We start from the raw sequence: 23,965 nt of genomic DNA on the forward strand, positions 1-23,965 counted from the left end.
CTGTACCTACTTTAGGCTCTTAAACAAATTCGTCCACACTAATTATTTAAGCCAAAACCCGAATGTTTCACTGAAATAATTGTTATTTTATTTATATAAAAATTCACAGATTTCGTGCCTCACACGACTATCGAGTACATTGGAAATGAATCTACGGAATTCGAAAAAATATTGTCGCTGAGCGACGAGAAAGTCTGGATAAGGAAAAAGTTACAAAATAAAACTACAACGTTGAATGATAATTATTTTATTCTTAGACTAACACAAGTATCCTGGACATAACGCATCTACGCCCGTCTCAAACAGGATAGATAGAGTTAGACCGAGAAAAATCTGCAGCGATTTTGTAAGCCCACGCAGTGCAAGTGTTATTCTGCCGTCATAATCCCGATAATTCACAACAAACACCGATAACGAACTCTGCGAAACATGAAGTCATAAATGTCATGTGAAAAATGTCGTTTTTGACTATTTTAAGGTTAGGCTACAGGGCAAACCCTTAACCCGATCGTCTTTGTTTTAGGCTCAAATTGTAGCTGACTAAATTGTCCAGAGCCGTTTTTCTCAAGTTTTGATATCATTCTTCGTTTCCAAATTATCGAGCACCAAAAACAAAAATTCGGAAAAAATTGAATTTTATTTTCACTATTTCGACCATAACTTTTTTTGTTTTTGACTTTCTCGAATAATTATTTTTGCATCTTACAGCTCTCGTAATTATGCGTCTTTTGAGCCTATTTTTTAATATCATATCTTCACAACTGTCCGAAATATAAGGGGATCGCACTTTTTCGTGAAATCGGACCCTATACTGGAGCGAACGAAAAGACATTTCCAATGTCAAAAATTCAACAACATATATATTTGACGTAGACATAAGTACCTATGTACATACGCAAAAGTTAGTCATTGTTAGTTATTTAGTGTGTTTTAAAACTGGGCCCCGATTCGACTCGCGATAACTGACGGATTCTCTTAAGAACTTTAATAATTATCATATCACTTGCAATAAGGGAACACTAAAGTATTTTTTTGTTCGCAACCGCTAAAGCAACGACAGCTGTGGCCCATCATTCGCCTGAATCGGCCAAAAAAACAACGCCCCTACGAAATTTAGGCACATCACACATGCTGTGTGAGTCCGTAGGAAAAAGCACGTGCATGCTCTTTCCGCCCGTTGCCTCTATTAGACATTTTAGTTCGTCTCTACAGAATTTTGGGCTCTAGCACGCTAGCCTGAAGTCTGAAACGCACCTTTTTTTTTTGTTTGCACAAAAGCTAAATTTGTGAAATTGTTTTAAAAAAGGCGTTTTTTTGGCCGAACTCACCGATTACTTTTTTTTTTTTAAAACTTACCAACATTTTTAATCAAAAACATAATATCCGCGAGGAACGATGCGACAGCTCATGCTTACGCTCAGTGAGATTTAGAGAAGGACCTGAACCAATGGGGCCGTATACAATAATATTGTATATTATACAGAGGTAGGTAAGCGTAATTACACCATAACACTCATTTTTATGCCTCTTATGAGCTTTTGTACCCTCGAGCAAATATTTACTAGTATATTTACATCTGTAGTCATATTAATATTAGCCTCACAATAGAATACAGATTTCGCGAATTACACAGGGTCTTCCCTCATTCTAATGTAAATTTTGCTTTACTTTCTTAACGAAAGCCGGTCTGTTGGTTCTGTATGCGTGAACTGTTCTTTGCCTGCGTGTGCTCATGCCTAGCTAAATTGTCATTATACTTAGCTAATCGTATTTAATATACTGTTCTAAGTAGGTATTGTTTTATAAATATTATGTATTATGTACATGCATGCGGATTTATATAATGTACCTACTTAGTTAACTTAATTAAATATGTAAATAGACCTCACACCTAATAATGTGTCTTGTTAATTACTTGAATATTTCAGCAAGTCACCTATTCGTTTTATTTACAATTTTTTTTTAAATATTATTTATTTATGCCGAACACGACATTACAATGCAATATTCAAATAAAATTGTACCTACCTAAAATGTATTAAATGTGATGTTTAATATTTTGTGTTGGCTTGTATTGTAAGCCAGGTGTGCGCTATTATCCGGCAGTGGTGCGTCGCGTCGCGCAGATTGCTCTCGGTCACCTTGCGTAGCAGGTGCACCCGCCAGTGATTCTGTTTTAACATCCTCCCGGTAACCATGACTTTGCTTTACTTTCGCTTGAATGTGGCTCGAGCACTTAAATACTATTTGTTGGTCTCACAAAACATTAAGTAGGTACATGTAAAAAAGCGAGTCTCACAACGAGTCTACCGCAAAAAAAGTTTGGAGACAGATTCTGATATAGTTCAGCCAATAGCGAATAGCATAATATTATAAAGATGTTACATATTTCTATACCTAATAACCTTTGGATATGTACTTCGTAACAATGGTATAAATAATATATTTTTTAGGTGTTTTTAACATTTTAACATACGAGTATCAGTCCCATCAAAAAATTGTACCTGTTTTAATCTATTTCGGCCTTAATTTGACGTGTACCAATACCGTTCTACTGTATTGTTGTCGATGATTGTCGAACCGCAGGGGATGCATGGGAACTTATTGTGAATAGTATAGTAGTCAACATAGTTACCCACTAGACACACATCGAATTGCTATTATTTACTAAAGTACAGGTTGAGAGAGCAAAGTGGTCGTGTTTTGTCGTATGTATTTAATTGATGCGTCTGTCAGCGCCGAAGATTGAATGCCGATGACACATCTGTCGCGGCGGCAGGTGGAGGCAGACACCACCTGTTGCTTTTTTTATGCTCGGCCACCTTTTTATGCGGGTTGAGGTACCTCCTAATGCCTGTTGCTTACAGAATCCGTCCGGAAGCAGAGATTAATTTCATTTAATAGCGATAATTACATAACAGCCTAAGTATGGGAAGGGTACCTAAAGGCACTAGACATATTTAAGCTCTTCCTTAATTAAAATAGTAAATATTGTGAAAGCCAAATCTCCTAATGTAATTAAAGACACTTTTAGTGCAGTGAGATACCTATTTATTTGCGCTGAAACTGGCTTTATATAGCCTTACTGTTCGGTATAGATACAGTAGATATAGTTATCTTCATTTGTCGAAGTAAACCCTCATCCTTACGCTCCTAATTTTTACAATAATTAAAAAATCAAAAAAAGTCAAATGTAGGGGCATAGCTATGGTTAATATTATATATGTACCTACATAAAATGATGCAAATATATTTTCCGTTATGTCAATATCCAGAGAGGAAAATGAGGACTACGTTTGTATGGAGAAGCCGCAAACGGCCGTCCCTTTTCCTTTTAAATTGTATCATGTATTTTGTATTTTATAAAGGAGTAAACTCCAGTCGTGCGTCGGAGCTGACACAAATATTTTTTTTCCAAGAATCCTCTCAAGAACACTAATAATAAAACCGATTGTGGCACTTTTTTACTCTCTATTTTTTAGGGTTCTGTACCCCAAAAAGAAAAAACGGAACCCATATAGGATCACTTTGTTGTCCGTCCGGGCGTCCGCCGGTCCGTCTGTCTGTCAAGTCAAGAGCCTTTATCTCGGGAACGCGTGGAGATACATAAGGTAATTCCCGTTGACCTAGAACTACATATGAAATTTGGCAAGTAATGTCGTCTTACACTACAAAATTACAAATACAGGGAAAATACTGAAACCTGTAAATATGTAAAAATTAAAAAAAAATAGTTAAATTTGTACGGAACCCTCTGCCACTTTTGTGGATAAAATGCAACTATCTCATCAATGTTTGAAGAATAAAGAGGGCCTTATCGAGCTGGTGTGCAGAATTAAATAGTTATTTGTTTTACAAGGGGGCAAAGTTGTTGTTTAACCGCTCGTGCTAATATTGATATCCGAGCAAGCGAAAGATTCCAAAATTGAACCACGAGCGTAGCGAGTGGTTCGGAAAATGGAATCTTGAGCGTTGCGAGGGTTTCAAAGCACGACGGTTAAACAAAATTTGCCCCCGAGTGAAACACAAAATTTTTCACCACGCCAACCCGAAGCAAATATTAAATATCAAACAAAATCAAACCAAATCAAATCCTAATGAATGTTATTAAATATTTATCATCCAAAATCATCATTTAAAAGTCAATTCTACCAGCAAACATAAGAAAACAACTCAAAATTTGCATTTGATTACTTTGCCTCACATGTGAATAAAATGCAAATTTGCTATCAGTTTTTGAAGTGCAAAGTAAGCCTTTCCGAGCTGGTGTGGTGAAAAAGATTTTACTATCTCTTCGATTTTTTAACGTTCTTGTGAATGAATATGAATGTGAGGGCTTGATTTCTGTTTTGCACCCCATCATGAGTTGTGTGGGTTGACTATGTACGTGTGAGGAGTGGTACGGTACGGTTGATGTTCGTGTGACATAATGCCTACAACGCGTCGTGTGGCGTCGTGGTCAACGTTTTTGTGTGCGTGCGTCTGGGGAGTATGGGTGCGCCCGACAAGATCGGGACAGTAGGGAAGCGCCGGGTGCCATGCGAGCTTCAGCCGGGGGGACTCACGCACACACAAACAAGTCGCGCGCCCCGCACACGTGCACATTACGCAGTGCTTATACTGGTCTCCCTTCCCCTGCGCTGTAGCTTGCTCGCTGCTGCTTGGCGGACGCTCGCGGTCCATAATGTGTCAAAACTCTAGTTGTGTTTGAGATTGCGTACGTTGTACGCGTTTTGTAAGCGGGCAGTGTAAAATTTCTTTGTCCTACAGTGTTTAAACGAGTAATTTCAAGTCGTAATCGAGTATTTATGTATTAAGATTCAGTATAGTCTAAGTGAATGGGCGAGGTCAGCAGTGTACGAATAACTGTGTCGGTACCTATTAGGTCCCGCGCAGACTCCTGTGGCACTCACTCTGACATTTTACTCCTTTTAGGACTTCCTGCCGTGTTGCATATTTTCGTTTCGGTATTTCCTGAAGTACAAGACACCATTCTAGATTACAGCAGTTATGAACTGTTTTTCATAAGTTTTAAAGTGCAGCGCCGTGCCGGCGCATTGGCATACTTAGCCGATAAAATGTGAAGTTCTGGTTTATGAGTCACGAGTTGCAATGTAAGCGGAATGATGGATGTTCAAGTGAGCGAGCCGAACAAATGGCATCGTGGGGGTCTCTTGTGTACGCTTAACAGAAGTTTTCGGCTGGCCAGTGGCAGATCCAAAAACGCTCATATCGATAGCAGACTAATTATAAGCATTCCTGAGATGTCATCGACGGTGAGTAGTACCTAGTCATACCAACTGTAGATGAACAGTGCTGTTCATGTTAGGGCATCCAATGTAAGCGGAACTGCGGATGGGGGAGGATGTGATTGTAAGGGCAGCCAATGCTTGCTGAAAAGCGTCCTCTGGAAGTCCCCGTGGTAATTTGTAGAGTAACAATAATAACACGTGTAGTGATCTGCGTGCCTGCTATGCGTGGAAAAAGACCGCGAGAGGAGGGCGGAGGGTGGCAGCGGCCGGAGCGTCGACCGGCAGCCGCCACACACGCTCAGCGCAGTACTGTAGGTCGACCCGGCTCCGGAACAAGGATCTAAGCCGCGTTAACCATAAGTTAAGCCCTCCCTATTCTGTCACTAGTCGGGAATGGGAGTGCACGAGTGTTATCACACTGAATTCCGATTGTTTGTCCGCCACCGCTTCGAATATATTCGTTTTATATGTACCTAGGCAAGTTTATTTTGTTCAACGACATAAGTACCTAAATCTCATCAAAAATCTCATTACCTTTTTTACCTATGCAATACAAAGTACAAACGTATTATTAACTAGTATCGTATCGCAGCATAATTTGCTATTAATCCAAATAATTTGAAATCCACGATTATATTTACATATTTTAACCGTGAGTTTGATAGTGTAAATGTGGTGTTAATGACCTGGGGGCCTAGTCAATATGACAATCGTACATCGACAAACGCCGATCGAAAAGAAAAAAAATATCGGGATTGCAGATGCAACGAAAAGTCACGTGAACAGAATACCCCACAGAATATGGCTATTAAACGGATTCAATCGTAGGTAATGAAATAAGTATGAAAGTATTTTTATGCTTACGTCTATATAGTTACATATTTAATATTATTCGCTATAATCTAAAGCCCTGAAATGGTCCGAACAGGATGTCCATGGAAGATAAACTTTAATCCAGTTATAATAAAAAATGTCCCTTACAAACGAATGTTAAAATAACTTTAGAAATAAAATAAATAATTATACTATATACTTACTAACCTAAGTCAAACTAAAACCTACCCGAATGCCCATATTATTATCTGCGAAGCTACTTTTGCTGCTGACTGGGCTGCAGGCGCCACACAGGCGAAGTCTCAAGGGAAAGCTAATCACAATCAGAAGTAAAAGTATTCAATGAATAGCTAAATACAAATCAACCAGCAACCTAAGTAGGTGCCTACTTACAACACCTTACAATTACAAAAACAATTACGACCATGTAGTTTAGTTTTATTATTGTTTAGTTTGTATTTTTTGTCTCAATTACGACCTAGCTGTCTAGGTTCGACTCTAGTTAAGTTGGTATATTGTAGGTAGACAGGTACGGTCAGCCAAGAAAGTGGTCTACCACTTTTCGACACTATCAATCAGATGATAGAGTCGAAAAGTGGTAGACCACTTTCTTGGCTGACTGTACAATATAAGTACTTATTACCTAACTAGAGTCGGACCAAACTAACTTAGCAAAAGTGTTTTTTTAAATTAAGTATTATAAAGCAACCTATATAGATATATGGTATACATATTACATATAATAATAATATATAATAATTCAGCCTATATACGTCCCACTGCTGGGTACAGGCCGAATATCAAGCGCGAGAGGGCTTGGGCTATAGTCCCCACGCTAGCCCAATGCGGATTGGGGACTTCACATACACCTTTGAATTTCTTTGCAGATTTATGCAGGTTTCCTCACGATGTTATCCTTCACCGAAAAGCTAGTGCTAAATATCAAATGATATTTCGTACACAAGTTCCGAAAAAGTCATTGGTATGAGCCAGGATTTGAACCCGCGACCTCAGGATTGAAAGTCGGACGTCATATCCACTCGGCCACCACTGTTTTTTTGCTTTTTAGGGTTCCGTACCCAAAGGGTAAAAACGGGACCGTATTACTAAGACTTCGCTGTCCGTCCGTCCGTCCGTCCGTCTGTCACCAGGCTATATCTCATGAACCGTGATGGCTAGGCAGTTGAAATTTTCACAAATGATGTATTTCTGTTGCCGCTATAACAACAAATACTAAAAAGTACGGAACCCTCGGTGGGCGAGTCCGACTCGCACTTGTCCGGTTTTTATATTGTATACATTACTATACATTACTTGATATTCCCTCGGTAGATGTACTTAGGCACACACGAGCAGGGGTTCCCAAAGTGTGTTACGCGGGATTCGCAAGAGATTGTAAATGAGTTCGTGGCCACTCTTAACCAGACTCTTACCCAATGTGGGTGGTGCCTTTCTTTCCTCAAGTGGTTCGCAGTTAACTAGGAAATTGATTAGGGGTATGCGAGGTAAAATATTGAGAAACCCTACACATTAGGATACATTATGTATGAGCAGCGATTAATGAACATCTAGGCTCCTTCCTATAGGTGATCGAAATAGGTCGAGCTAAACGACCTGTTTTTAGGCCAGAGAACAATGTTCTATCTATACTATAGTGTTGGCCAATAGAATAGATAGTATAGAGGGCTATTGCCATAGTAAATTTTGTAGTCACGGTACATTTACTGCCATCTAACACGATTAAAACTTAAAATAAAATTGAAAATGTATAAATTAATCAAAATATGTATACGGATAAATGATTTTTAATTTTTATTGTTCCATACTGACCCATGTTATTTCACTGATATGTGTTAAAATTGTTAAATATCAAACGGTGTCGTCAACGGCATCTAGCCGAGAATAGGCCAAAGGTATGGCGCCATCTATTCGAGAATGACTTTTTCTTGATTTCCGAGGCACGTTTTTTTCTTAGACTTTATTCATCTTATACGGAGTTACATATATCTTTGGTGTTGGTTATGGAAAATATTTACGTAACTTCCTCTAATAGCTATCTACGTCTCCTTCCATTGCATTTATGTTGGGCTAATTAGGAGGTACATACCTACTTATGTTAGGTATTTTATTTTTGGTCATTTTTTTTTCTCAAAAGATAGATAAAGGCTTTCAAGAAATACGAATTCGACTACGGAATTATTTAGTTATAATAAAAGAGTCTTATAAATACAGGGACTCCAGGGTTCCGTTTAGTTGACAACATGTAAACTTCACTAATTCACTATACAATTTATTTAACTGGCCTCTCGTAAATGATGATTCGTAACGTATAGGAATGTAGAACTTTGTGCTGTTTAAGTGATTGCAAGGTCTTCCTAGTATACTATGTAGCTTTACGAATAATTGATTCTTAAACGTTAAAGGGCTCCTAGTTAGTATTCAAACCATGTGGGCACATTTATAGCTCACAATTAGTTTCCTGGGGCTCATTAAGAGCGCTCTTACAAGAAAAGTCGAAATAATGCAAAATTGATGATACTAGTCGACGAAATTCAGGACTTTGCGCTCATTATTAGAAACAATGAGTACTTGTTCCAGTAAAAGCGTCTTCTTATCTTTATAAATATCGTTGTAAATATTAGAAAAAGGACTTATTAAATTAGTAATGATTTTTTTTCTGATGGTCGTTTCCGAAAAACCCCGTGAAGCACTGAATGGCGAGCTCTTATTTGGAAATGTTGAGAATTTTACTCTGCTAAACCTGGCTATTTTGTATTACTAATACCCTGTACTTTAGGCATATCAAACTATATTTTTCCTACATACCTTTGAGAAAGAGAAAATCAAAGTAAAACGAACTCGATTTTCTCTCCGAAACAAGTGTCAATTCCTACGAAAATCTACTTAATATCGAAGTCATTTTCATACTCAAGCAATCTGCAACGTTTGCTTATACTGTTGGTATACATTAGTGTTTATGAAATTCTACTATAATTTTTTGGCAATTTTTTGAAAACTACTCTATATTACCGATGACGCGCGCTGCGCCAGCTCAGTGCCGCGGCAGAGCTTGTAGAGGCAGGACGTGTGTCGGTCGGCTCCGCACATTTTCAACGGCGACGACGAGGTTTTTTATCATTGTGTGCGGCGGGCGCCGTGTAAAACGCTATACTGTGTGCGTGTAAACCGCAACGAGAGACTTTGATCCTAGCACTGTTTTTATAGTATTATAATTTATAATGGTACAGTTTAATAAACTACCGGACAGGATTAAAAATATTTGAAACGACCTGACATTCTATATGTATTTATTTGACTCAAGATAGTACTCACCCTAATCAGGGTCTGATGATGGAGCCGGAAGGTGGTCACCGGTACCAATCAACCATGCAACTAAACCACTTCGTGTTTGGGCTCGTTTGATTCGGCTCAACAAGATCTTTGACTTAAGATAGTACTCAGGGTCTGATGATGGAGCCGGAAGGTGGTCACCAGTACCAATCAACAATGCAACTAAACCACTTCGTGTTTAGGCTCGTTTTATTCGTCTCAACAAGATCTTTGACTTAAGATAGTACTCAGGGTCTGATGATGGAGCCGGAAGGTGGTCACCGGTACCAATCAACCATGCAACTAAACCACTTCGTGTTTGGGCTCGTTTGATTCGTCTCAACAAGATCTTTGGCACAAGATAATACTCAGGGTCTGATGATGGAGCCGGAAGGTGGTCACCGGTACCAATCAACCATGCAACTAAACCACTTCGTCTTTAGGCTCGTTTGATTCGTCTCAACAAGACCTTGGACACAAGATAGTACTCAGGATCTGATGATGGAGCTGGAAGGTGGCCACGGGTACCAGTCTACCATGTAACTGAACCACTTCGTGTTTGGGCTCGTTTGATTTGTCGCAACAAGATCTTTGACACAAGGTAGTACTGAGGGTCTGATGATGGATCCGGAAGGTGGTGACCGGTACCAATCAACCATGCAACTAAACCACTTCGTGTTTGGCTTCGTTCGATTCGTCGCAACAAGATCTTTGACACAAGTTAGTACTCAGGGTCTGATGATGGAGCTGGACTGTGGCCACGGGTACCAGTCTACCATGTAACTGAACTACTTCGTGTTTGGGCTCGTTTGATTCGTCGCAATAAGATGTTTGACACAAGATACTACTCAGGGTCTGATGATGGAGCTGATGATGATAGACAGGTACCCGTCGCCACCTTCGCGCTCCATCATCAGACCCTGATGAGTACTACCTTGTGTCAAAGATCTTGTTGAGATGAATAAAACGTGCCTAAACACGAAGTGGTTTAGTTGCATGGTTGATTGGTACCGGTGACCACCTTCCGGCTCCAACATCAGACCCTGAGTACTATCTTGTGTCAAAGATCTTGTTGAAACGAATAAAACGAGCCTAAACACGAAGTGGTTTAGTTGCATGGTTGATTGGTACCGGTGACCACCTTCCAGCTCCATCATCAGACTCTGAGTATCACCTAGTGTCAAAGATCTTGTTGAGACGAATCAAACGAGCCCAAACACGAAGTTGTTTAGTTACACGATAGACTGGTACCCGTGGCCACCTTCCAGCTCCATCATCAGACCCTGTGTATCTTCAGTGTCAAAGATCTTGTTGAGACGAATCAAACGAGCCTAATCATGTTACTACATGGTTGATTGGTATCCGTGACCACCTTAATCATCATCAGATCCTCAGTACCAGTTCGTTTTTAAACCCTCGTTGATACAAACTTTACAACCTATAGGTACCAAATGCAATGACGAAACATGTAAATAAGCGAGTAGGTACCTATAATTTCTTTCGAGTAATATACCTTCATAAGTACGAGTATGGGGCTATTCATAAATTACGTCGTTTCAAATGGGAGGAGTGGGGGGGGGGGGGGTCTGGACATCGGATGATGGTAACATGACGTAGGAGGAAACAGATTCATCCGAAGCTTGATTTTTGGATGATTTGAGGGGTGGGGAATGTCAAAAATCGTCAAAAATAGATGACGTAATTTATGAACAGCCCCTATGTACATTTGCACTGCATTTAGTATTTTCGTACTTACCAAATAACAGTTTTAGAACTTTAAAAGTTAAGTACAGTTAGTGTTGTTATGGTTGATTTCAATATGCTTCGCGAAGGATCAAGAATGTTTAATCCATCATTGTAGTGCGAGTGTGGTAGAAGGGATCGGCATACTGAGCTCGCACGGCCTGCCGCAGCGCGTAAAATACCTAAACTCGCTCAACGCCGAAATGTAATAGCGCTCTTAAAGGTGCTCGTTTGAATGCTTAATCGGCTAGGTATTAGGACTCGTACCTGTTATCAACAAGCGTCCTGTCTAATAGACTTCATTCATCGTCGCTGAGACATAACCGGCTCTCTGTTTAGGGGCACAGATGTTGACTGACATGTTCAATGAATAGGATTAATCAGTCCTACATGTATAATCATACATACCTACTTGAATACAGTTACGAGTATAAAGGATGACTCACGCTAGACCGGGCCGGGTCCAGACCGAGGCGTCCAACATGTCATTTTCAATGATGGCTGATCGGTGATCACGTGGTGCTTTCCATAGAAAAAGAAGCTCCAGCCCGGTCTAGCGTGAGTCAACCTTACTTACTCGTGTACCAAAAAGTGTCGATATTCGAGAATTTAACGAATACAAATAAATGTCAACTACACGTGAGTTTAACAAGAAAATGTCTGTTTCAGGGTCTAAATGCGTGTAACGAGGGCGAGAGCGCGCTGAGGCCGCTCGAGATCGTGGCGCCGCGCATCGACACCTACCGGTTCTCGATGGCCAACCTCGAGGAGACACACGACGCCGACCTCGACGCCATTCTAGGCGAGCTATGCGCGCTCGACTCCGAGTACGACGAGGAGATATCTAGGGTCTCTTCAGGTATCATCAACTGCCACATATGTATAGACCGGCTTGGCTTCACAGCAGAGCTCCTATTAGATTCGTAACGACTGCATAGAGTTTCCAGAATTGCTTTGCTTGTGTCTGGTGCTATATTCAACTATTGCCATGTCAGTTAAAGTAAAACCTAACTGTAGATGTAGATGTAGTGTAGGGACGCCCGGCCGGAAGCAGGCGGGCTGTCGATCGCTTGTCACGTTCATTCAGCCCAGTTCCCTGGAGTTGGAGCTGCAGGGTACTGTCCCGGCGGCATTCCCACACTATTCTCCTCAAGTCTTCTTGTTTTCCTGCAGAACAGAAGGACATCTTTGAGTTCGACGTCCTTTAGTTCGTTTTCTTTTAGTGTGTCTCTACCGAATGTATTATATCGCGGTGCCGCGTACATATAGTACATTCTGCTAGAAAACCTAACTAGTCGAACCTAACTAGTTGAACTGGGCTCTTGCATCTCGTGTCGCCTTTATTATATATTTTATATAAGTTTAGTTTCCTAAGTATGTACTTTTGTAAATGAATATTTGATATGTGTCTGTGCAGGTTACTCGTCGAGTAGCAAAGAGCGCGACGGGCCGGGCTGCGCGCGCCGGCAGGAGTGCAAGGACAGCTGCGACGGCGCCTCCGTGGCGAGGACCGACTCGCCCGACAATGACTCCGCCTTTAGTGATACTGTAACTAACTTTTCTTCATCATCCTATTCCTTTCACATTAATCAACTGAAGTTTATTCTGTTACATTAGGTAGGTACCTATAGTAAATCGGTATTCCATTCCATATACTAACATATATACTTCTGTAACAAACATGATGATATTTACCAATACCATGCGTTAATCGTTTTTTCCGTAATATAAATTTTTACAAGTATCAGTTGTTACAGACTGTCGAGTAAAGCAACGTCCAAACCAGAAACTATTTATTTATCAGTAATAAGTAGGCGGACTACACATGAACTCTCTTTAGTCTCTTTTGAATTTATATGAAAAGATTTTGGTCAATAATGTTGTCTTGTCTGCCTTGCCTACAATTTTATGTTTTATAGGTTTCAATGCTGTCGAGCGAATCTTCGGCGTCGAGTAGTACTAGTGCAAAATGTAAAGCGATGAAACTCAATTTACATCAAGATCAAAAGGTAAATACATCAACATCTAAAGAGATAAATGAAACATACCAGCCCAGAATATTATAAAGATATACTGGGTCAAGCAGATCTTGTCAGTAGAAAAAGGCGGCAAATTTGCCAAAGGATATCGTCCCATAGAAAATTTGAATTTCGCGCCTTTTTCTACTGACAGGATTTGCTTGACCATCTATAACTACGATGTTAAGACTTGTTCCTGGAGTGTATATATTTTTATATTGCTTGACCACCGATTTAAAAAACTCAGTTGATTATGGATAATATTATTTCAGAATGCGAGTTTCCAACAGAAGGCTGATAAGATAAAGCTAGCGTTAGAGCGCATGCGCGAGGCGAACATCAAGAAGTTGTTTATCAAGGCGTTCTCAACGGACGGCTCGTCCAAGAGCCTGCTGGTGGACGAGAAGATGAGCTGCGGCTACGTAACCCGGCTGCTGGCCGACAAGAACCACGTGTCCATGGAGCCCAAGTGGGCCGTGATCGAGCAGCTGCCCGATCTACATATGGGTCAGTCACAGTGCCTTACATGTAGTCTACCCAACTATTTCTGTGATATGAGCTGTACACTGAATCTTCGTTCCTACAGTTTTAAATTTGTAAGATGTTTGCTAATGACAGCAATATATTGGTACCTAGTTAGTCATTATCATTAAATAACTATGTCATATCTTATAATACTTACAATATTTATAAATAGCAGATTAATGTTAAGTAAATATTTACTTTTTCGCAGAGCGTGTGTATGAAGACCATGAAATGTTAGTGGATAATTTAATGTTATGGACAAGAGAGTCGAAAAATAAAATATTATTCGCCGAAAGACCAGACAAAATATCATTGTTTCAAACTCCGGAGAAGTTCCTTTTATCGGAGGATGATAGAGGTAAGTTATTCGTTCAATATTAATAATTTAATTTATATGTACATTCAAATTATTGGACAGCCACTTTAAGGCTCCGTCACACAGGCGTGTTTTGAGGGCGGCGCGTGAGCGGAGCGCGCCGCTTTTACATATAAATCGCTCACGCCACGCTCACGTCTCGCCCGGAAAACGCGCCTGTGTGACGGAACCTTTATTGTGTTTAAAAAGCATTGCTTGCATGATTGTATTGAATTTTATGTTTGAAATCGTAGGATGGTCAAGCGAGCACGATGAGCATTCGAGACAAGTGATATTAGAAGAATTCTTCGGTCAAAGCGGCGCGGCGAGCAGCGCGGCGCCGTCCGTATCAGGCCACCCCGTGCCACCAATGGAGGGCCCGCTCTACCTCAAGAGCGACGCCAAGAAGGGCTGGAAGAAGTACCACTTCGTCCTCAGGCCTTCCGGTAAACTGTCCTTCTATCTGTTGTCCCCTCACTGCTTTCCGATCATATGAAATAAGGAAACATTGAGGGTGCAACTATTTGTGTGGCCACACTTATTAGTTTAATGCTCTGCGAGTTTTATGCCACTGCGAATACATATTCCTAACGCCAATGCAATATTTTCTGTTTGCCATTACATTATGTTTTGTCCCTCAAATAGGTCTCTACTATTCGCCGAAGGATAAAGTGAAGACGCTGAAAGAACTAGTCTGCTTAGCGACTTTCGACACGAACGAAGTTTACTTAGGATTGAATTGGAAGAAGAAATACAAGTCACCGACCGACTACTGTTTTGCTATCAAGCACCCGAGGCTACAACAACCAAAGAGTGTTAAGTTTATTAAATTCCTGTGCGCGGACGACCAGCGGACGCTGGAGCGATGGGTCACCGCCATGAGGATAGCCAAGGTGAGCTACTTACCAAATATTATCACACGCATTTATGAATAATCTTTCATGAATTTACTATCATGCTGTCTTGCCTTGGCTGCTGTGAAAGGTGTTTAAGGAACCTAATGTAGATCAAACTCTGTAAGTTAAATATTTCTTGGTTACTTGGCTCTAGCAAAGCGATTGTAGCCCCGGTAAAAGATGACTCACCCTAGACCGGGCCCTGCCCGGGCCGAGGCGTCCGACATGTCATTTTCTATGACGGCTGATCGGTAATTACATGGTGTTTTCCATATAAAACGAAGCGATGGAAGCTCCGGCCCGGTATAACGTGAATCATCCTTAAAGCTATCAAATTATTATTATTATGCAGTATGCAGGTTCAAATCCTGAGTTATTACTCAAGTTTTCGATGATAGCTTCATTAAAAACTACATAATGGTTTGATTGAAATGAAATAATATTTTAGCATCTAAACTATGGAAATTGGGCATTTGATGGCTTGGTTTTACTCATTCTGAACTTTCAATTAATTACCTACTTATTCCGTATCTTTAAAGGCTTCGTCACACAGCCGCGTTTTCTGAGCGGCGCGTGAGCGTTTTACATATAAAACGTTCTCGCCCCGCCCGGAAAACGCGCCTGTGTGACGGAACCTAATTCTCGTAGTCGCGTCAGTCGTTCTTGTGTTGAATACGGTGACTATCGTTTAATGCCTACTATTACTATTATACTTAACAATCCAGAATATATATGTAAAACATAGTCTTTGCAGAGTTGTGAATGTAATCAATATTACGCGAAACTCTGCGTATATAGGGGGCGTCAATACCACTTTCCATCACAATCTGGGGGTCTACCGCGAAACAAAATAATCGAAATTTAGTTATCTAACCTCTCTATCACTCTTGCATATTCGAGCGATAAAGAGGCAGATACATAACTAAACTTCGCGTTTCCCGGTAGGCCCTTGTTAACAAACCGCCTTGATGCATCAATGTCAATTTTATTGTCTGTGAAAACTTGTCAAAAAACAAGCACAGTACAAGCACAGCACAGGCACAGTATGTGTAAGTTACTCTATGTTTTACTAGCTAACTTAGTGCTGCACTCTGGCGGCAGTACATTGCAGTAATACCCCCTATTGCTGCTAAAAACGTCAAATGACGCGCGCGCCTGCAGCCCAATATCAACCTTCGTGCATGCCGAGAAGGTTCACGATGACGCGCCGCGCACGATAGGCGTGGCGTTCTAAAAGTTGTGCATTGCAAATTTTTTTTTTTATCAAAAAGAGTTGAATAATCATTCTTTACTACTGGGCCTACAGTACACGTCTAGTATAACATTATAGGGCTAACCTGAACTTTTATTCTAATTCCAATTATTTGTTCTAACATGATCATGCTGGTAATTAAAGTATTGTGAAGTTCCATAAATTGGTGACATATTTTCGTGTTGCATCCGCAGCATGGGAGGCAGCTCCTGGAGAACCACCGGTCGCTAGTGGAGGAGCTCACGCAGGAGGACCTGGACCACCTCGCGCATGCGCGCTCCTGCTCGGTGAGTCGGATTCTTTCCATTTCTGACAAAAGGCAACTTCCATAATGTAACCATGTCCCTTATGCAAATGTTCTCCAATTGAAAGTTTTTAACTAATGTTAGTATCTGGTAACACCTGTTTAAGATTACCTTATTACCAGAGGGCGGAATTGCTCATGGCAAAAATCAAACGTCAATAGAGTTGGAACTTTGAATTTTATCGACATTTTCAGCTATCGATAAGTCACCGTCAGTCAGTAAGTTCAGTCACCTTTTACATTTCTGACTTTAACATTAATTAACCTCTTTGATTAGCTAGTTCACTAGCTAATTTTAATAATGCAGTACTAAGTTAAGTAGTTTTTAAAATTATCGTTTTATGTTGTCTTTTATTTAAATGTTATTCCGTAATGTTCATATGAAGTCTATTATTGTTTGCTTATGGATTTGAGGTTTAGTTTTCAATAAATAAATAAAGATACGCTAGGTAAATATAAATTTCAGTTTATTCGATAGGTAAGTAGTCGATAATATTCAACGTTCCAACTCTATTGACGTTTGATTTTTGCGCCCTCTGCTTATTACACTTGCGGGTGGGACTACTTTTTTCCCCAAATCTTTAAGTCGCCCTGTGACTGTCTTGTACTCGTACGACCTGTCTGTCATTAGTCTGCATCACATTCCATCCTTCTTTTTCGCTGTACCTATAGCTATTTTCTTGCACCTCAAGCTAAAAGGCTGGATGGTAAACGTGGTGATGAATGATGATTACGGTGGTGGTTCTGCGACGACATGCTAACAGTGATGTTTGTGCAGATAACGTCGATCCCTACGAAGACCGGCGGCGCGGCGCCGGCGGGCGCCAGCAGCCCGGCGCAGGCCTCCAGCATCTCCAGCAGCGCCAGCGTCGCCAACTCCGATATCAGCAGCGGCAGGTACATATTGCTAATTACTTTGCGCCCCTGTACCTATAATCACCGTGATTTCTCCGGTTCTTTGCGTTCTTCTTTGTATGTCTTTACGTACTATAAAGTAGTATTCACATACATCCATAATTTATTTCCAAAATGTAGCACTGGGTTTCGAAACATTGGATGTGGATGAAGTGTAGGTTGGTTAAAGCTGAGATGAGTGAGAGATATTAACAAAACTAACGCCTTAGGCGTCTTGCTTGTCACGTTTATAATGATGAGTGTTGTTGTGTGCAGGCACTCGCGCGCCTCGTCGTCCAGCTCGAGCGGCTGCCTGTCCGACGGCGGCACGGCCTCCGAGAGCGCCTTCGACTGCGAGTTCCCCATGGGTGAGTCACATAAGATACGGGGTGTCGTGTGCAGCGCCTCAAAATATAGCTGATTTTAAGGGGCCCACTGATTAACAGTCCGCCGGACGGTATCGGCCTGTCAGTTAGAACAAAATTTTGACAGTTTCGAACAACTGACAGGCCGATACCGTCCGGAGAACTGTTAATCAGTGGGCCCCTTTATTTTTAAATGAGCCTTAAACGTTGATCAGTATTGGGTTGAATTTTTTGTCGAGGGTAAAGGTAGTAAGGATGTTTGACAAAATACACCTCAGGCCGCGTAGCCAAGATGCCGATCGCTTACGCTCCGTAGCGATCGAAACGCACCTGTCACTGTCGCACTAATATGGATGAGTGATAGAGAGACATAATGCTTTTCGTTGTCGAAGCGATAGCGATTGTAACCTTGGCTAGGCCGGCTGGTTTCCTTTTATTACGACGTAACACCAAAAAAATATCATTTTCTCGCTAAAAATGCTAATTAAATAACGTTATAATATAACGTTAACGAGTGTTTTACTTATATACTTGGTTGCAGGAACGATAAAGCGCAAACCGTCGATGAAGCCGAACATCCCGCTGACGTGGATGACGCGGCAGCTGAAGGAGATGGCGGAGACGGAGGCGGCCGAGGCGGAGGAGGCCGGCGACGGCGGCACGCTCACGCGCACGCCGCGCGCCGCCTGTGACGACTCCACGCTCAAGCGCAGACACCACATCAGTACGTGGTCAATTCACTTCATGTTCAAATGCTCTTAATTCAAATGGTCCGCTAATACAAGTTTTTTATTTTTACAGATTCATCAGAAACCGCAATTTATGGCAGAACTACACTAATGAACAGCCCGGCTCGCGAGGAGCCGACGTCCCCGGGTTACGGCATCTACGAGAGCATCCCGCGCGATGCCGCGCCGGCGACCGCCGACACCGCCTCCTCGCTGTACGGGTACGCCGGCCTGTACGAGCCGGCGCGCGCGCCGCCCGCCGACGACCTGCCTCCGCCGCCCGCCCTGGAGCCCGACGCCATGTTCAGCTCCACCCTGAGCCTGGACTCGTTGCCGCCGCCTCCGCCGCCCCCCGATCCCGTCGAGGATCTCTCGGGCTCCCAGCTCAGCCTGCCTCCTCCGCCACCCGAACACACCATAGACACTCAACCGGGCCGCGTGCATGACATCGTCAATCAGCTGACTTCGCATCAGATCGAACAGACCGCCCGAGCGGGTTTGTCACGAGCCAACTCTCGAAACTCCGATCTGAGCCGCTCGTTCCCGCGGCAGCCCTCCCTGGACAGCGTCAGCTCCGGCGCTTCGCGGACTTCCTCCCTTCATTCCGATAAGAGTATCTACGGTCAACAGAACGTGGCGTATGGTGCATGTTTAGCTGAACTTCAAAACAAGAAGTTGAGCAACGGCAGTCCCTCCCTTCAAAAGAAAATATTGGCGGAGCCAACGAAGGAACGCACGGGGTCGATGAAGAAAGTGAATTTCGCTGACGATTTGCCCACGTGCACCGACTCTGCAAAAAAGAACAAGAAAATCACATTTAACTTGAAGGAGGCACCGCCGATGTCGCCGCGCAAGCCACCCCCGCCGAAACGCAACGAAAGCACACGACTGTCGTCTCCCAAGAAGTTGGCGGATTCCAACAGCAACCCGCCCAAAGAATTTCTTAAAGATCTGCAACGTGTGATGAGAAAGAAGTGGCAGGTCGCACAAAAGTGTAAGTTGGAGCCTGCGACGACACCTCACGAAGTCCTCGGCTTCCGAGAATATCCCCTGTCGGAGGACTACAAAGAGACGAGCGTGTCGATGTGGGTGCAGGAGCATTACGGCAGCGCCGTGGAGGACCCGTTCTACGAGAACGTGTACGGGCGCGAGGCGAGCTCGGCGCCGCGCCGCGAGGAGCCCAAGCCCATCAAGAAGAGGCCGCCACCCGCGCCGCCGCGCCGTAGCGACTCCACGCACCTGACCTCGCACCCGCTGCCGTCCGCCGTGCACCCCTCCGCTTGAAACCCGCTGTGGCGCGCGTGCTGCTGGCTGTGGACAGGCCGGGCGCCCGCCGCCGACGACGTACATGACGATTTCAGTACTCGACGGTTCTGCGATAGTTTGAGCAGTTCCACTAGCACGGTTGATCGTTTTGTATAGTGTATAACGCACGGGTAGAGATTCTTGTAGGTACGATGAAGTGAATGGTGTAGTTTTCCTGTTTTTTATTGAATAGTTATAATTATTACATTTAGGTACACAACTGATTACTAAATGTACGCTGGGTGTTTAGGAGTAATTTAATAAGTCACCAACATATGGACATTTATGCCTATACTAGTAACAAATTTTATTATGATAATTTTTCAAGTAGGTAAGGTACCGATATTACTAGTGCTAAACTGTGCGAGCACAGTTTGTATCCAATAAATCGTTTGCAAAATACGTTAAGCGCGTTAAATTTAAACAACTAATGTAAGAAAAGACAAATGTGGTCTAAACTTATAAGTGTGCTAGTTGAAGCTTATATTATATATTCTACCCGCTAAAAGTGATGTAACTAGGTAATTTTTCAGAAGTGTAGTTCTGACAAGAAAAGTGAAGACCAATTTCGATGTTATAATGTTATTATTTCGAAAAATATAATAAATAATTTATCGTAATTTGAATGGCGGTGCTATTTTGAAAAGGTATACTAATGTATTGTAGGTAATTTGTGAGTCTACTTGTAATGAAACTGCTTAAAAAACGAGCTACCTAATATAGTTCTAGGCTAAACATAATTTCTAAGTAATCTTTAAAGAATATCTTAGTTTATTTATTTTAAAATTTAATAACATGACAGTTTAACTTATTTATCTAAGTTAGTTTATTACAAGTAGACAGACAAAATGGTTCAGGGAATGAGTTGGAGTTTCGTGTCAATTTTTATTTTTGTGTTCCTAGTGAAAGAAAACATTCATTTAAAAATCTTGGTAGATTCAAGTGATGTCAGGAAATAATGTACCTGACAAGACCTTCAAAATTGCGGCTTCAGGAGGGGTTTATGTAAAATTGTTAATGTTCTATTTGGATCTAATGCGTCATTTTACAAACGCAAACCGACATTAAGCCGGCGGCATAGAAGGTAAACCGGGCTCCTGTTAAATATGTATGTATAATCAACAAACAGGTGCACTTGTTAGTGTGCCTGGCTCAAATTGCTGGCACAATTTACATTTATTTGGAATGTATGTATTTTCATTTGCTAATGATATTTTATGCTAGATATCCTGCAGTGTTAAAAATTTGATGCTGCCTAAATGTAGGATTATACAGGGCGGCTACTCCTTGGACCGGAGTCGAGAATATTTAACAGAATAACTTATTATTTTCGCAATATGTTGCAGTTACTCGTTTTAAAAGTCCTATTTTATCCAAAGCAAAATGCAGCTACCATTCCACCTTACATTTATTCTACATACGACAAACATGAGTTTTATCACTCTCGTAATGCCTACTTTAAGACTTCATTTGATTGGGTCTTTTTTTGGGTTAATTTATTAATAACTACAAGTCCTACAACAACAAGACACACCCGGGTATTTCAGGCCTATATCCTCGTTTCAGACCATAGTCTAATAAAACATGGTCTTCTCTTCCCAGAGTGACACAATCCTACGTCACAACAACATTGCCACTTTATATAGCGCTATTGCATATTGTCATATAGCGCTGTCGCATGATGACGTAGGCTTGTGTCAGTCACGAGTCACGTGGTCGGAAGAGAGTACCAGGCGGAGTATATTATTATACCATGGTTTCAGACCATATTGTGTAAGAATTGTAAATTATAATAATACAGAATCGGTTCCTTAACATTTTAGAGAAAGTATTTTATTTGAAGATATTATATATGTATGACCTTGACATTAGACGGCAAATAACATATAGCTATATAACAATTCCTAATTTAGTGCCATAATTATGAAAACATATTTTGTTGTTTTTTGGCAAGGTTATTCGTATTTATTTAATGGATAAAACTCTAATCGTTAATTTATTTATTTAGATGAAAAAAAAACCATAGTACCTACCTATATGTGCGTACGGAAGCATTCAGAAATGTGAAGCGTACCTATATACTTAGGTACAGCTGCAATTTATACTCCCCTATTTATATGACGTTTGCGCAGACACATAATATAGGCAATGAAAAGGACAAAATGAAAAAATAAACATAACTCCAATATCATAAAGATCTCACTGTAGTCAGAATGCGTTACTTATTTTTATGTTCGGGCTGTGATTTCCTTTTTGTGTCTGGCTTAGTTTCTGATATTGATTTGTATAAGTAGTACCTACCCAATAAAAAAAAGGTTGAATCTGGGGGCCAATTTTTGAAATTCGAGCGCTCGATTTCGTCACTCGAAAATCGGTGGAAAACAGTGAAATACGTGCGATAGAAATTGGTATTGACCACTCGTTTTCAATTCTATTAGTAGAATTTAAATGCCGGATACTGGAGATATTATTGAACGAAATACACGAAATCGAGCGGTCGAAATTAAAAAATCGGCCCCCTGCAGTGAATGCTACTTGCGCAAATTTTAAGAGATTCCATTCCTTAGTAACAATCTATTTTGTGTTACATACTTGATAATATTTACACCATTCTAGGAAAGAAAAGCGATGGACATGCTCAGGCTAGGCTGGCACAGTAGACGTCAATACACGTTAGGTCATAATATTTTTTAATCATAATGATAAAAGAACACGTTACTTTGTATCTAGTTAAGTCGGGTTAATTTTACTTCGTTTACGAAATAACAAAGCGAGATATTTAGCTAGACTAACTATCTACATTTACTATTTAGGTGAAATTTGGTGGAGATAACTTTTTCAGCATTATATAATAACTCCCGGGGTGAAACTATACACTATGACATTGTAATATTGTACCTACTTATACCTACCTAGTATTCATACTATTGAATATTGCCGATAACAAACAAACCGTTTGAGACATAATTATTATACATGTAGCGTCATTAAGTAATCACCGCACGTATAAATAGGCAACGAGAATCCATCCAGATTCAAATTCGGGTTACGAAGACTGAAAGCATAATTGATCCGATTTTGACAATAAACTTGCGTCCAATGTTGGCATAGAGGTACCTATTAAGGTGTTAGTGTTTAACCGGCTAATTCCAATAGTTGACGTTCCTGGAATTAAGATTGAAAAAGGCAACTATTGGGCCAGTGTTGAAGCACTGGCACTGTTACGCTAAATGATCTTTTTTAAATGGCGCGTATGCCAACTCCGGTGAGTCCGCAGTCTATTATTGTGTAAACAAGGCCATCACGTAGGTCCGGGTGCACTAACCACAACCGATGGACTGATTAACATAGCTCGACAGAGAATTAGATTTCCACTTCTCTCTACAATAAATAAAGAGACGTAATTATTGTGATTAGGTACTGATGGTTTAGTGCAACCCACCCTTAATGTGTGTTATTATTCTATCAATAACTTGTTAATTAACGAGGAATAATTTTGATAATTATTTAGTTTATACAACACTTAATTATTACCATTGATCTTTAAACATAGGGCAACCAAGACTAATTGTATTGTATGGGGTACGAAGCTATGTAGCTAACAGTTGGTATTGTACCTACTAATGGATGTGTCCTATGTTAAGCATTTAAATATAAAAAATAAACTGGAATATTAGATACGGGTTCTACTATTTTCAACAGACGTTATAAATTTATGTATTCGATACGATTTAGTTCTAAAACTATTATATATGTAACGCATTTATTAGTATTCATGGATATCTAAGTTAAAATTGTACAGAACAAATTAATTATAATATTAGTTCTTTGTATATTTTTTCAAATATAACGAAATTTCAAATTGGATATGTGTTTCATTGACACAAGAGACTGTTATCAACTTAATCAGTTTATTAGTATGTACTTAGAACGAGGTGTATCGGAAATAGAAACTGGCGAATCGGGTCAGGCAAAAAAATGGTTGATATTGAAAATATAGCTTATGACTGGCGTCGCAGGCGAACACAAGAGATGTACAGCGCTGTTTTAGTGCACTCATATCAATTTAGGTAATATTTCAAATATCGACGGATTATTTATTCATCATGATCCGATTCACCATGTGATCCGGTTCGCGTCGGTCTACCCTACTGGAACTGGACC

General features: G+C 40.9%; 1 protein-coding gene across 3 annotated transcripts in view; it reads left to right on the forward strand.

Annotated features, from left to right (window-relative positions):
- Nucleotides 1-23,666, forward strand: part of LOC134803927 (amyloid beta A4 precursor protein-binding family B member 1-interacting protein) — a 102,004-nt gene extending 78,338 nt beyond the window's left edge. For 2 of the 3 annotated variants that reach the window (XM_063776745.1, XM_063776746.1), the window contains 12 exons: nt 11,829-12,018; nt 12,577-12,707; nt 13,079-13,168; nt 13,450-13,684; nt 13,911-14,060; nt 14,312-14,503; nt 14,703-14,950; nt 16,400-16,492; nt 17,288-17,406; nt 17,680-17,771; nt 18,310-18,492; nt 18,570-23,666. In XM_063776745.1, the coding sequence (XP_063632815.1) occupies nt 11,829-12,018; nt 12,577-12,707; nt 13,079-13,168; nt 13,450-13,684; nt 13,911-14,060; nt 14,312-14,503; nt 14,703-14,950; nt 16,400-16,492; nt 17,288-17,406; nt 17,680-17,771; nt 18,310-18,492; nt 18,570-19,780 (2,934 nt within the window). In that variant the 3' untranslated portion in view covers nt 19,781-23,666. Of the gene's footprint in view, nt 1-4,985; nt 5,277-11,828; nt 12,019-12,576; nt 12,708-13,078; nt 13,169-13,449; nt 13,685-13,910; nt 14,061-14,311; nt 14,504-14,702; nt 14,951-16,399; nt 16,493-17,287; nt 17,407-17,679; nt 17,772-18,309; nt 18,493-18,569 lie in introns of those variants that run through there. The other variant, XM_063776744.1, reaches the window with a different exon arrangement.
- The last annotated feature ends 299 nt before the right edge of the window (nt 23,667-23,965 follow it).

The sequence above is a fragment of the Cydia splendana genome, chromosome Z (genome assembly GCF_910591565.1).
Source record: "Cydia splendana chromosome Z, ilCydSple1.2, whole genome shotgun sequence".
In the NCBI taxonomy this organism is placed as follows: domain Eukaryota; kingdom Metazoa; phylum Arthropoda; class Insecta; order Lepidoptera; family Tortricidae; genus Cydia; species Cydia splendana.